At 40.6% G+C, this 12,196-nt stretch overlaps 1 protein-coding gene across 1 annotated transcript in view; it reads right to left on the bottom strand.

Moving 5' to 3' along the window:
* Nucleotides 1-12,196, bottom strand: part of XKR5 (XK related 5) — a 227,232-nt gene that overhangs the window by 69,898 nt on the left and 145,138 nt on the right. The window contains 1 exon segment of the mRNA XM_053711084.1: nucleotides 5,488-5,657. Coding sequence (XP_053567059.1) covers nucleotides 5,488-5,657 — 170 coding nt within the window.

Here is a 12,196-nt window from a genome sequence, read left to right as displayed (position 1 = left end):
TACAAACTGGTAGTGCCTGTCTAGGAAGGCAAACCGTAGATACCGGTGATGATCTTTGTGGATCGGTATGTGAAGGTAAGCATCTTTTAAATCCACTGTGGTCATGTACTGACCCTTTTGGATCATGGGCAAGATTGTCCGAATAGTTTCCATTTTGAACGATGGAACTCTTAGGAATTTGTTTAGAATCTTTAAATCTAGGATTGGTCTGAAGGTTCCCTCTTTTTTGGGAACCACAAACAGGTTTGAGTAGAACCCTTGTCCTTGTTCCGACCGCGGAACCGGATGGATCACTCCCATTAATAACAGATCTTGTACGCAGCGTAGAAACGCTTCTTTCTTTATCTGGTTTGTTGACAATCTTGACAGATGAAATCTCCCTCTTGGGGGAGATAATTTGAAGTCTAGAAGGTATCCCTGAGATATGATCTCTAGCGCCCAGGGATCCTGAACATCTCTTGCCCAGGCCTGGGCGAAGAGAGAAAGTCTGCCCCCCACTAGATCCGGTCCCGGATCGGGGGCTCTCGATTCATGCTGTCTTTGGGGCAGCAGCAGGTTTCCTGGCCTGTTTGCCCTTGTTCCAGGACTGGTTGGGCTTCCAGCCTTGCCTGTAACGAGCAACAGCTCCTTCCTGTTTTGGTGCAGTGGAGGTTGATGCTGCTCCTGTTTTGAAATTCCGAAAGGGACGAAAATTAGACTGTCTAGCCTTAGCTTTGGCTTTGTCTTGAGGTAGGGCGTGGCCCTTACCTCCTGTAATGTCAGCGATAATCTCTTTCAAACCGGGCCCAAATAAGGACTGCCCCTTGAAAGGAATATTAAGTAATTTGGACTTAGAAGTAACATCAGCTGACCAGGATTTTAGCCACAGCGCCCTACGTGCCTGTATGGCGAATCCTGAGTTCTTAGCCGTAAGTTTGGTTAAATGTACTACGGCCTCCGAAATGAATGAATTAGCTAGTTTAAGGACTCTAAGCCTGTCCATAATGTCGTCTAGCGTATATGAACTAAGGTTCTCTTCCAGAGACTCAATCCAAAATGCTGCCGCAGCCGTAATCGGCGCGATACATGCAAGGGGTTGCAAAATAAAACCTTGTTGAACAAACATTTTCTTAAGGTAACCCTCCAATTTTTTATCCATTGGATCTGAAAAGGCACAGCTATCCTCCACCGGGATAGTGGTACGCTTAGCTAGAGTAGAAACTGCTCCCTCCACCTTAGGGACCGTTTGCCATAAGTCCCGAGTGGTGGCGTCTATTGGAAACATCTTTCTAAATATTGGAGGGGGTGAGAACGGCACACCGGGTCTATCCCACTCCTTAGTAACAATTTCAGTTAATCTCTTAGGTATAGGAAAAACGTCAGTACTCGCCGGTACCGCAAAGTATTTATCCAACCTACATAGTTTCTCTGGTATTGCAACGGTGTTACAATCATTGAGAGCTGCTAAGACCTCCCCTAGTAATACACGGAGGTTCTCCAATTTAAATTTAAAATTTGAAATATCTGAATCCAATCTGTTTGGATCAGAACCGTCACCCACAGAATGAAGCTCTCCGTCCTCATGCTCTGCAAGCTGTGACGCAGTATCAGACATGGCCCTAGTATTGTCAGCGCACTCTGTTCTCACCCCAGAGTGATCACGCTTGCCTCTTAGCTCAGGTAATTTAGACAAAACTTCAGTCATAACAGTAGCCATATCTTGTAATGTTATCTGTAATGGCCGCCCAGATGTACTAGGCGCCATAATATCACGCACCTCCCGGGCGGGAGATGCAGGTACTGCCGCGTGAGGCGAGTTAGTCGGCATAACTCTCCCCTCGCAGATTGGTGAAATTTGTTCACATTGTACAGATTGACTTTTATTTAAAGTAGCATCAATACAGTTAGTACATAAATTTCTATTGGGCTCCACCTTGGCATTGGAACAAATGACACAGATATCCTCTGAGTCAGACATGTTTAACACACTAGCAATAACTTGCAACCTGGTTATAATCTTTTTTATCAAAAACGTACTGTGCCTCAAAGAGGTACTTAAACGATTAAATGATTAAATGACAGTTTGAGATAATACACTGAGAACAGTTATAGCATCAATTTTAAAACAACACAACTTTTAGCAAGGGTTTTGTTCCCATTAGTAAGATAACATAACTAAATTTGACACAAAAATTATTGAGTAACGTCTTTATCCACAGTCAATATAAAAAATTCTCACAGCTCTGCTGAGAGAATGTACCTCCCTTCAAGAAGTTTGAAGACCCCTGAGATCTGTCAGAGATGAACCGGATCATGCAGGAAAAATAATAGCTGACTGGAAATTGTTGATGCGTAGCAAAGAGCGCCAAAAACGGCCCCTCCCTCTCACACACAGCAGTGAAGAGAAACGAAACTGTCACAATTCAAAATAAACTACTGCCAAGTGGAAAATAAAGCCCAAACATTTATTTACTCAGTACCTCAACAGTGTAAACGATTCTACATTCCAGCAAAAACGTTTAACATGATATAAAACTTATTAAAAAGATTAGTGACCTTTAACAAAGTAGTTCCGGTGAAGTACCATTCCCAGAATACTGAAGTGTATACATACATGTCATTATAGCGGTATAGCAGGATTTTCTCATCAATTCCATTCAGAAAATAAAAAACTGCTACATACCTCAATGCAGATTCATCTGCCCCTGTCCCCTGATCTGAAGCTTTTACCTCCCTCAGATGGCCGAGAACAGCAATATGATCTTAACTACTCCGGTTAAAATCATAGTAAAAACTCTGGTAGATTCTTCCTCAAAGTCTGCCAGAGAAGTAATAACACGCTCCGGTGCTATTATAAAATAACAAACTTTTGATTGAAGTCATAAAAACTAAGTATAATCACCAAAGTCCTCTCACACATCCTATCTAGTCGTTGGGTGCAAGAGAATGACTGGGACTGACGTAGAGGGGAGGAGCTATATCAGCTCTGCTGGGTGAATCCTCTTGCATTTCCTGTTGGGGAGGAGTTATATCCCAGAAGTAATGATGACCCGTGGACTGATCACACATAACAGAAGAAATGATTAATTCAAATGCATTATCCCAAATATGAAACTGACTGTCTGAAAAATAAGGAAAGTTGAACATTCTGAGTCAAGGCAAATAAATGTTTGAATACATATATTTAGAACTTTATAAACAAAGTGCCCAACCATAGCTTAGAGTGTCACAGAAAATAAGATTTACTTACCCCAGGACACTCATCTACATGTTTGTAGAAAGCCAAAGCAGTACTGAAACGAGAATCAGCAGAGGTAATGGTATATATAAGAGTATATCGTCGATCTGAAAAGGGAGGTAAGAGATGAATCTCTACGACCGATAACAGAGAACCTATGAAATAGACCCCGTAGAAGGAGATCACTGCATTCAAATAGGCAATACTCTCTTCACATCCCTCTGACATTCACTGCACGCTGAGAGGAAAACCGGGCTCCAACTTGCTGCGGAGCGCATATCAACGTAGAATCTAGCACAAACTTACTTCACCACCTCCATAGGAGGCAAAGTTTGTAAAACTGAATTGTGGGTGTGGTGAGGGGTGTATTTATAGGCATTTTGAGGTTTGGGAAACTTTGCCCCTCCTGGTAGGAATGTATATCCCATACGTCACTAGCTCATGGACTCTTGCTAATTACATGAAAGAAACTATGAAGGAATTGTTCAAATTTAACCAAATTTTCACCACAGTGTCTTAAAGCATTCAAAGCATTGCACCCCAAATTTCAGACTTTTAACCCTTAAAATGACAAAACCGGAGCAGTTTATAGTTTTAACCCCTCTACAGTCCCAGCTACAGCCTTTGCTGCGACTTTACCAAACCCATGGGGGTATACGATACCAGATGAAGCCTTCTAGGGACCTTTTCAACTACCTCCAGACCCATACACATGCAGCTGCATGTCCTGCTCTCAAAAGTAACTGCGCAGTAATGGCGCGAAAATGAGGCTCTGCCTACTACAAAGAAGGCTCTTCCTGACTGGGAAGGTGTCTAAGCCAGTGCCTGCCGTGAAAAAAACTTTCCCCAAAGTTATAAGTGTGAATTTCAATATCAAGCTGTATAAAATGCCCAAATAAAGCAATCGATCTAGCCCATAAAAGTGTCTACCAGTTTTATAGCCCATATTAAGCCCTTTATTCTGTTTAAGACTAAGAAAATGGCTTACCGGTCCCCATGAGGGGGAAATGACAGCCTTCCAGCATTACACAGTCTTGTTAGAAATATGGCTAGTCATACCTTAAGCAGAAAAGTCTGCCAACTGTTCCCCCAACTGAAGTTATCTCCTCTCAACAGTCCTATGTGGGAACAGAAACCGATTTTAGTTACTGCTGCTAAAATCATATTCCTCTCACAAACAGAACTCTTCATCCTTTTCTGTTTCAGAGTAAATAGTACATACCAGCACTATTTTAAAATAAACTCTTGATAGTAGAATAAAAAAACTACAACTAAACACCACATACTCTTCACCATCTCCGTGGAGATGCTGCTTGCTCAGCGGAAAAGAGAATGACTGGGGTGGGCGGAGCCTAGGAGGGACTATATGGACAGCTTTTGCTGTGCTCTTTGCCATTTCCTGTTGGGGAAGAGAATATTCCCACAAGTTATGGATGACGCCGTGGACCGGACACACCAATGTTGGAGAAAGACATAACTTTTAAAATTGTCAGAAAAAAAAAAAATCTACTACTCATTTGAAGTTCAGTCTATGTGCTATTGCATTGTCTTGTTATCTTGTATTTGTTGATAATGCAAATCTACTGTGTTGACTGGTCCTTTAAGTCTGTTAAAGCTTTTGTCCAAATGGGGATAGGCCCAGGTTATGCATCAAATCCTTCTCTTATCTGGGACCATAAACTGCTGTCATAGAAGCTTGCTTCGAACCATATGCAAACAAGAGTGTCACAACTATTTGTAATTGTGCATTTGGTTAGAAGCTAGCATTTGTGGCTGTATGTATGGAATGCAAGTAAGAAAAATAAACTCAAATACACACATTACATACGCAATAAAATCTATATTTACTGCTACAAGTACTTGTAAGATAGAGTAAAGAATTTTTGAACTTTTTGTTGTATATTTGTCAAACAATGTAATAAAAGGATTGTCCAACGTAAGTCTGTAACAAAGAATTTTATGAAAGACTTAAAAAGGGACATGAAACCCAAAAATTTTCTTTCATGATTAAAATAGACACTACAATTTTAAACAAATTTACTTCTATTATTTAATTTGCTTCCTTCTCTTCTTATCCTTTGCTGAAAGGTTTATCTAGGAAAGCTCAGGAGCAGCAAAGAACCTAGGTGGGTTTCATATCCCTTTAAGTTTATATCTAGATCAATATTCGGATGAATAAATTGAATTACTTAATAGTTATGGTAAATACGTGTAAAGAACTTATGTCAAAGTATATTAAAAAACTTGCAAGAAATCAATGAGATACTTACCACATAAAAGACGGCACACCGATACCTCGAGGGCCCATCTCTGATATTAATGAAGCAGAAGACATAAACTGCTCCAAATAGTAGGTTGAATAACCTCCAGTAACAAGGATTTGAGATGACATCGGTCTGCTGAGCAACAAGCCAGAAAGACATCACTAGCCAGTGAGCACCTAAAAAACAAAAACCAAGATCAACTTCGGGTATTAGACAGAAGAAGAAAAAAAAATGTAAGTGATTACTGCAGGTGTTTATTAATAGAGGGGATGTGTGCTCTCTCAGGACAAAACAGGGCATTTACTGCTGTTCTATAAAGTTCCAAAGGCATGTATGCGTAATGGATCAATTAAAGGGACACCATACTACAAAAAAAAATATCTCTATCCTGCATTATCATAATTTGTAAAGTATCACAGAATTCTATAGAATTATATTCTAAGAAAGAAAGATACATGAAACAAATATAAGAGGCACATGTTCAAACATGCTGTAAACTGTTTTTGTAGATCATGAACTGTATTACCATTTTTGTTTTAAAAATAAAATCAAATCACAAAATGCATATACATATATATACACACATATATATATATATATATATATATATATATATATATAAATATATATATATATATATATATATATATATATATATATCATGCACTTTTGTACATGCTCAGCAGGAGATGAAGCCTCAAAGTATGCATATAAAAAAGTGCACATTTTGATAATGCGAAAAGAGAAAAGTGTGGTGTGATAGCTCCCTGGTTTGACAGTAATTGGCGAAAATCCCCAAAAATTCACACAAATCTCAAGAAATTAATTCAGAAAAGATATAGTAATAGGGTAGGGGAAATGTGCTCCAAATAGAGCTAACGGTCTACAAATGAAATACGATAGAATTTAAATCGAAATATATAAATGAATATATATATATATATATATATATATATTTATTTTTTGCTTTTATTTATTTACACAAAGAATTGGATGCATCTACATAAAAAAACATAATTTATGTAAGAACTTACCTGATAAATTAATTTCTTTCATATTGGCAAGAGTCCATGAGCTAGTGACGTATGGGATATACAATCCTACCAGGAGGGGCAAAGTTTCCCAAACCTCAAAATGCGAAAATAGCCAAGAAGTGGGGTGATAAAGAAAGGAGTAAAAAGCATCAACAAAAGGAACGTGGAAATAATTGTGCTTTATACAAAAAAAGGAAATTTATGCTTACCTGATAAATTGATTTCTTCTACGATACGACGAGTCCACGGATTTCATCCTTACTTTTGAGATATTATCCTCCTGCTAACAGGAAGTGGCAAAGAGCACCACAGCAGAGCTGTATATATAGCTCCTCCCTTCCCCTCCACCCCCAGTCATTCGACCAAAGGTTTTAGGAAGTGAAAGGAAAAGCTAAAAGGTGCAGAGGTGACTGAAGTAAAAATAAATAAAATATAATCTGTCTCAAAATGACAGGGAGGGCTGTAGACTCGTCGTATTGTAGAATAAATCAATTTATCAGGTAAGCATAAATTTCCTTTTCTTCTACAAGATACGAGTATACGGATTTCATCCTTACTTGTGGGATACAATACCAAAGCTACAGGACACGGATTAAACGGGAGGGACAAGACAGAGACCTAAACGGAAGGCACCACTGCTTGAAGAACTTTCCTCCCAAAAACAGCCTCAGAAGAAGCAAAAGTATAAAATTTGGAACATTTGGAAAAAGTATGAAGGGACCACCAAGTCACAGCCTTAATAAATCTGTTCAACAGAAGCATCGTTTTTAAAGGCCCATGTGGAAGCCACAGCCCTAGTAGAATGAGCCGTAATTCTTTCAGGAGGATGCTGTCCAGCAGTCTCATATGCCAGGCGGATGATACTCCTCAGCCAAAAAGAAAGAGGTAGCCATGCTTTCTGACCCCTACGCTTTCCAGAATAAACAATGAATAATGAAGATGATTGACGGAAATCCTTAGTCGCCTGTAAGTAAAACTTTAAGGCACGGACCACGTCCAGGTTATGTAACAGACGCTCCTCCTTTTTATTTAAAACAACCTTAGGAAGAAATCCAGGTTTGGTACGTAAAACCACCTTATCAGAATGAAAAATGAGGAGAATCACACTAACGCTGAAAGCTCAGAAACTCTTCGAGCAGAAGAAATAGCAACTAAAAACAGAATTTTCCAAGATAACAATTTAATATCTATGGAATGCATGAGTTCAAACGGAACCCCTTGATGAACTCTAAGAACTAAATTCAAACTACAGGGAGGAGTAATTGGTCTAAATAAAGGCTTAATTCTAGATAGAGCCTGACAAAAAGACTGAAAATCTGGCACATCTGCCCAACGTTTGTGAAGCAAAATTGACAAAGCAGAAATCTGTCCCTTTAAGGAACTTGCTGATAACCCTTTCTCCAATCCTTCTTGGAGAAAAGACAGAATCCTGGGAATCTTAACCTTGAATGAGGAGGTCCTGTCTCAAAGGAAGTTTCCATGGTGGCAGAGAAGACATGTCCACTAGATCCGCATACCAAGTCCTGCGTGGCCACGCAGGCGCTATCAGGATTACTGAAGCTCTCTCCTGTTTGATTCAAGCAATCACGCGTGGAAGGAGAGGAAATGGTGGAAACACATAAGCTAGACTGAATGAACAAGGTACTGCCAAGGCATCTATCAGTTCAGCCTGGGAATCCCTTGATCTGGATCCGTAACGTGGAAGCTTGGCATTCTGACGAGATGCCATCAGATCCAGTTCCGGTCTGCCCCATTGGCGAATCAATTAGACAAACACCTCCGGATGGAGTTCCCACTCCCCAGCATGAAAAATCTGATGACTTAGAAAATCCGCTTCCCAGTTTTCTACTCCTGGGATGTAAATTGCCGACAGATAACAAGAGTGGGCCTCTGCCCATCAGATTATCTTGCATACTTCTATCATCGCTAAGGAACTCCTTGTTCCCCCTTGATGATTGATATATGCCACAGTCGTTATGTTGTTCGACTGGAATCTGATGAATTTGGCCGAAGCCAACTGAGGCCACGCCTGAAGGGCATTGAAAATTGCTCTCAGTTCCAGAATATTGATTGGAAGTAGAGACTCCACCTGAGTCCAAACAGCCTGAGCCTTCAGGGAATTCCAGACTGCACCCCAGTAGGCTGGCGTCCGTTGTCACCATCACCCACGAGGGTCTGCGGCAACAAGTCCCCTGGGACAGATGATCCGGCGACAACCACCAAAGAAGAGAGAGAGTCTCTGCTCTCTTGATCCAGATTTATCTGTGGAGATAAATTTGCATAGTGCCAATTCCACTGTCTGAGCATGCACAGCTGCAGTGGTCTGAGATGAAAGCGGGCAAACTGAATTATGTCCATTGCCGCTACCATTAATCCAATGACCTCCATAAACTGAGCCACTGAAGGCCGAGGAATGGACTGAAGTGCTCGGCAAGTATTTAGAAACTTTGTTTTTCTGACCTCCGTCAGAAATATTTTCATGTCTACCGAGGGAACCCTTGTCCGTGGAACTAGTGAACTCTTTTATATGTTCACCTTCCAACCGTGAGTTCTCATGAAATACAATACTATGTCCGTGTGAGATTTTGTCAAATGATAATTTGACGCCTGAATCAGAAAATCGTCCAGATAAGGCGCCACTGCAATGCCCCGCGGTCTGAGAACCGCTAGAAGAGACCCTAGAACCTTTGTGAAGATTCTGAGTGCTGAGGCCAACCCGAAGGGAAGAGCCACGAACTGGTAATATTTGTCCAGGAAGGCAAACCTTAGGAACTGATGATTATCCTTGTGAATAGGGATATGAAGGTATGCATCCTTCAAGTCCACTGTAGTCATAAATTGACCATCCAGGATCATTGGTAAGATTGTTCGTATAGTTTCTATCTTGAATGATGGAACTCTGAGAAACTTGTTTAGATACTTTAGATCTAAAATGGGTCTAAAATCTTTTTGTGGTTCCCAAAAAAGAGGGAACTTTGAGTAAAACCCCTGCCCCTGTTCCAGTTTTGGAACGTGACAAATTACTCCCATGGTAGAGAGGTCTTTTACACAGCGTAAGAATGCCTCTCTTTATCTGGTCTACAGATAATCGTGAAAGATGAAATCTCCCTCTTGGGAGAAAATCCTTGAATTCCAGTTGATACCCGTGGGTCACGATTTCCAGTGCGCAAGGGTCCTGAATGTCTCTTGCCCAAGCCTGAGCAAACAAAAAAAGTCTGCCCCCTACTAGGTGCGGTCCCAGATCGGGGGCCGCCCCTTCATGCTGTCTTTGTAGCCGCAGCGGGCTTCTTGGATTGTTTACCTTTATTCCAAGCCTGGTGGGGTCTCCAGACTGACTTGGATTGAGCAAAGTTCCCTTCCTGCTTTGTGGAGGAAGAGGAAGCAGAGGGTCCTCCTTTAAAGTTTCAAAAAGAACGAAAATTATTTTGTTTACCCCTCATCTTAACAGACTTATCCTGAGGTAGGGCATGGCCTTTACCTCCAGTAGTGTCAGAAATTATTTCCTTCAATTCAGGCCCGAATAGGGTCTTACCTTTAAAAGGAATAGCTAAAAGCTTAGATTTTGATGACATCAGCAGACCACGATTTGAGCCATAATGCCCTACGTGCTAAAATGGCAAATCCTGCATTTTTCGCAGCTAGTTTAGCAATTTGAAAAGCGGCATCAGTAATAAAAGATATAGCTAGCTTGAGAGCCTTAATTCTATTCAAAATGTCATCTAATGGAGTCTCAACCTTCAGAGACTCTTCTAGAGCCTCAAACCAAAAAGCTGCCGCAGTAGTAACTGGAACAATGCAAGCCGTAGGTTGTAAAAGAAAACCCTGATTAATAAATAATTTTTTTTAGAAGACCCTCTAACTTTTTGTCTTAAAATTAGGAGGGGGAGAGAACGGTATACCTGGTCTATCCCATTCCTTCTTTACAATTTCCGAAATTCTTTTAGGAACTGGAAAAACCATCAGTGTAAGTAGGCACCTCTAGATATTTGTCCATCTTACACAATTTCTCTGGTGGTATCATAATAGTATCACAATCATCCAGAGTCGCTAAGACCTCCCGAAGTAACATGCGGAGGTGTTCAAGCTTAAATTTAAAAAGATATCACGTCCGAATCTGTCTGAGATAACACATTTCCTGAATTTGAAATTTCTCCCTCAGACAGCAATTCCCTGACCCCCAACTCAGAGCACTGTGAGGGTACATCGGAAATAGCTAATAAAGCATCAGAGGATTCAGTATTCACATTAATACCTGATCTACTGTGTTTACCCTGCAACACTGGTAATTTAGATAATACCTCTATAAGGGTAGTTGACATAACTGCAGCCATCTACTGCAGAGTAAAAGAATTAGACGAACTAGAGGTACTTGGCGTGGCTTGTGTGGGCATTAAAGGTTGTGACACTTGGGGAGAATTGGATGGCATATCCTGATTCTCTTCAGACTGAGAATCATCCTTAGGCACACTTTCTTCACCTAAAATATGCTTTTTACAATGTAAGGCCCTTTCAGTACAAGAGGTACACAATGTAAGAGGGGGTTCCACAATGGCTTCCAAACACATAGAGCAATGAGTTTCCTCAATGTCAGACATGTTGAACAGACTAGTAATAACCATAGTAGTCGTTAAACACTTTATTTATTGAATTAAACAGTTTTTAGAAAAACGTGTACTGCGCCTTTAAGGAATAAAAAAAGCGCACAGTTTTTTCAAACTGCCTAAAAAACGTTAAATAACGCTAATTAGCAAAACATACACAATAGTGCCAAAAATTATTGCACCCTGAGGTAAAAGGGCAAAATTAAACTTTAAACGTTCTTTATAACACAAAATGTATTTGATTTTAAAAAACGACCCCTGCCCCCAGGGAAACTGCAATAGGACTTGCTAACAATCCGGTTAACAGGACATCAGTGTAGACTCACCCAGAGCTAATGCCTGCTGTCTTCACAGCCAGATGAACTGCTCGTCTAAGCGCGTGAAAATAGGCCCCGCCCATCATGGATGATGTTTACCTCAGACTATACAACCGCATGGGAAGCGGTTTCGCCAAAAGCCATGTGGTCCCCAAGCATAAACCTTATAAAAAAACAGCTATGGAAACGTTTGTTATTCACTAATAAAAACCAAACATTAAGCTGCCTCTCCCAGTGTCTCTGTTATTGCACTCTGATTTATGCTGCAATATGCATAAAGCCCAGTATCATGTTAACAAATAATACATACAGGTTTTCAGTAATACCCTCTGTTTCCAGGTCTACTGCTTACCCCTTCCCTTGCAGGGAAAAACATGTCAGCCAGTTCTGATACACCAAGTATCCTCAGAAATAAAGGACTGAACATACCTCAATGCTGCTTGTAGCATGAAGCCGTTCTCCACACTGAAGATCTCTCTTGTACTACCCTCAGAAGCTTTGTGGGAACCAACGTGGATCTTAGTTACAGCCGCTAAGATCATTAACCTCAGGGCAGAAATCTTCTTCTATATCCCCCTGAGGGAAATAGTACTCACCGGTACCATTTAAAATAAATAACTTCTTGATTGAAGAAACTAAAACTAACACCTCACTTTACCTCTTCCTAGTACAAACACAGGCAAAGAGAATGACTAGGGGTGGAGGGAAAGGGAGGAGCTATATATACAGCTCTGCTGTGGTGCTCTTTGCCACTTCTTGTTAG

Source organism: Bombina bombina, chromosome 4 (genome assembly GCF_027579735.1).
Source record: "Bombina bombina isolate aBomBom1 chromosome 4, aBomBom1.pri, whole genome shotgun sequence".
Classification (NCBI taxonomy): Eukaryota; Metazoa; Chordata; class Amphibia; order Anura; family Bombinatoridae; genus Bombina; species Bombina bombina.
Note: the sequence above shows the minus strand (reverse complement) of the source record. Positions and strands in the feature narration are given on the sequence as shown.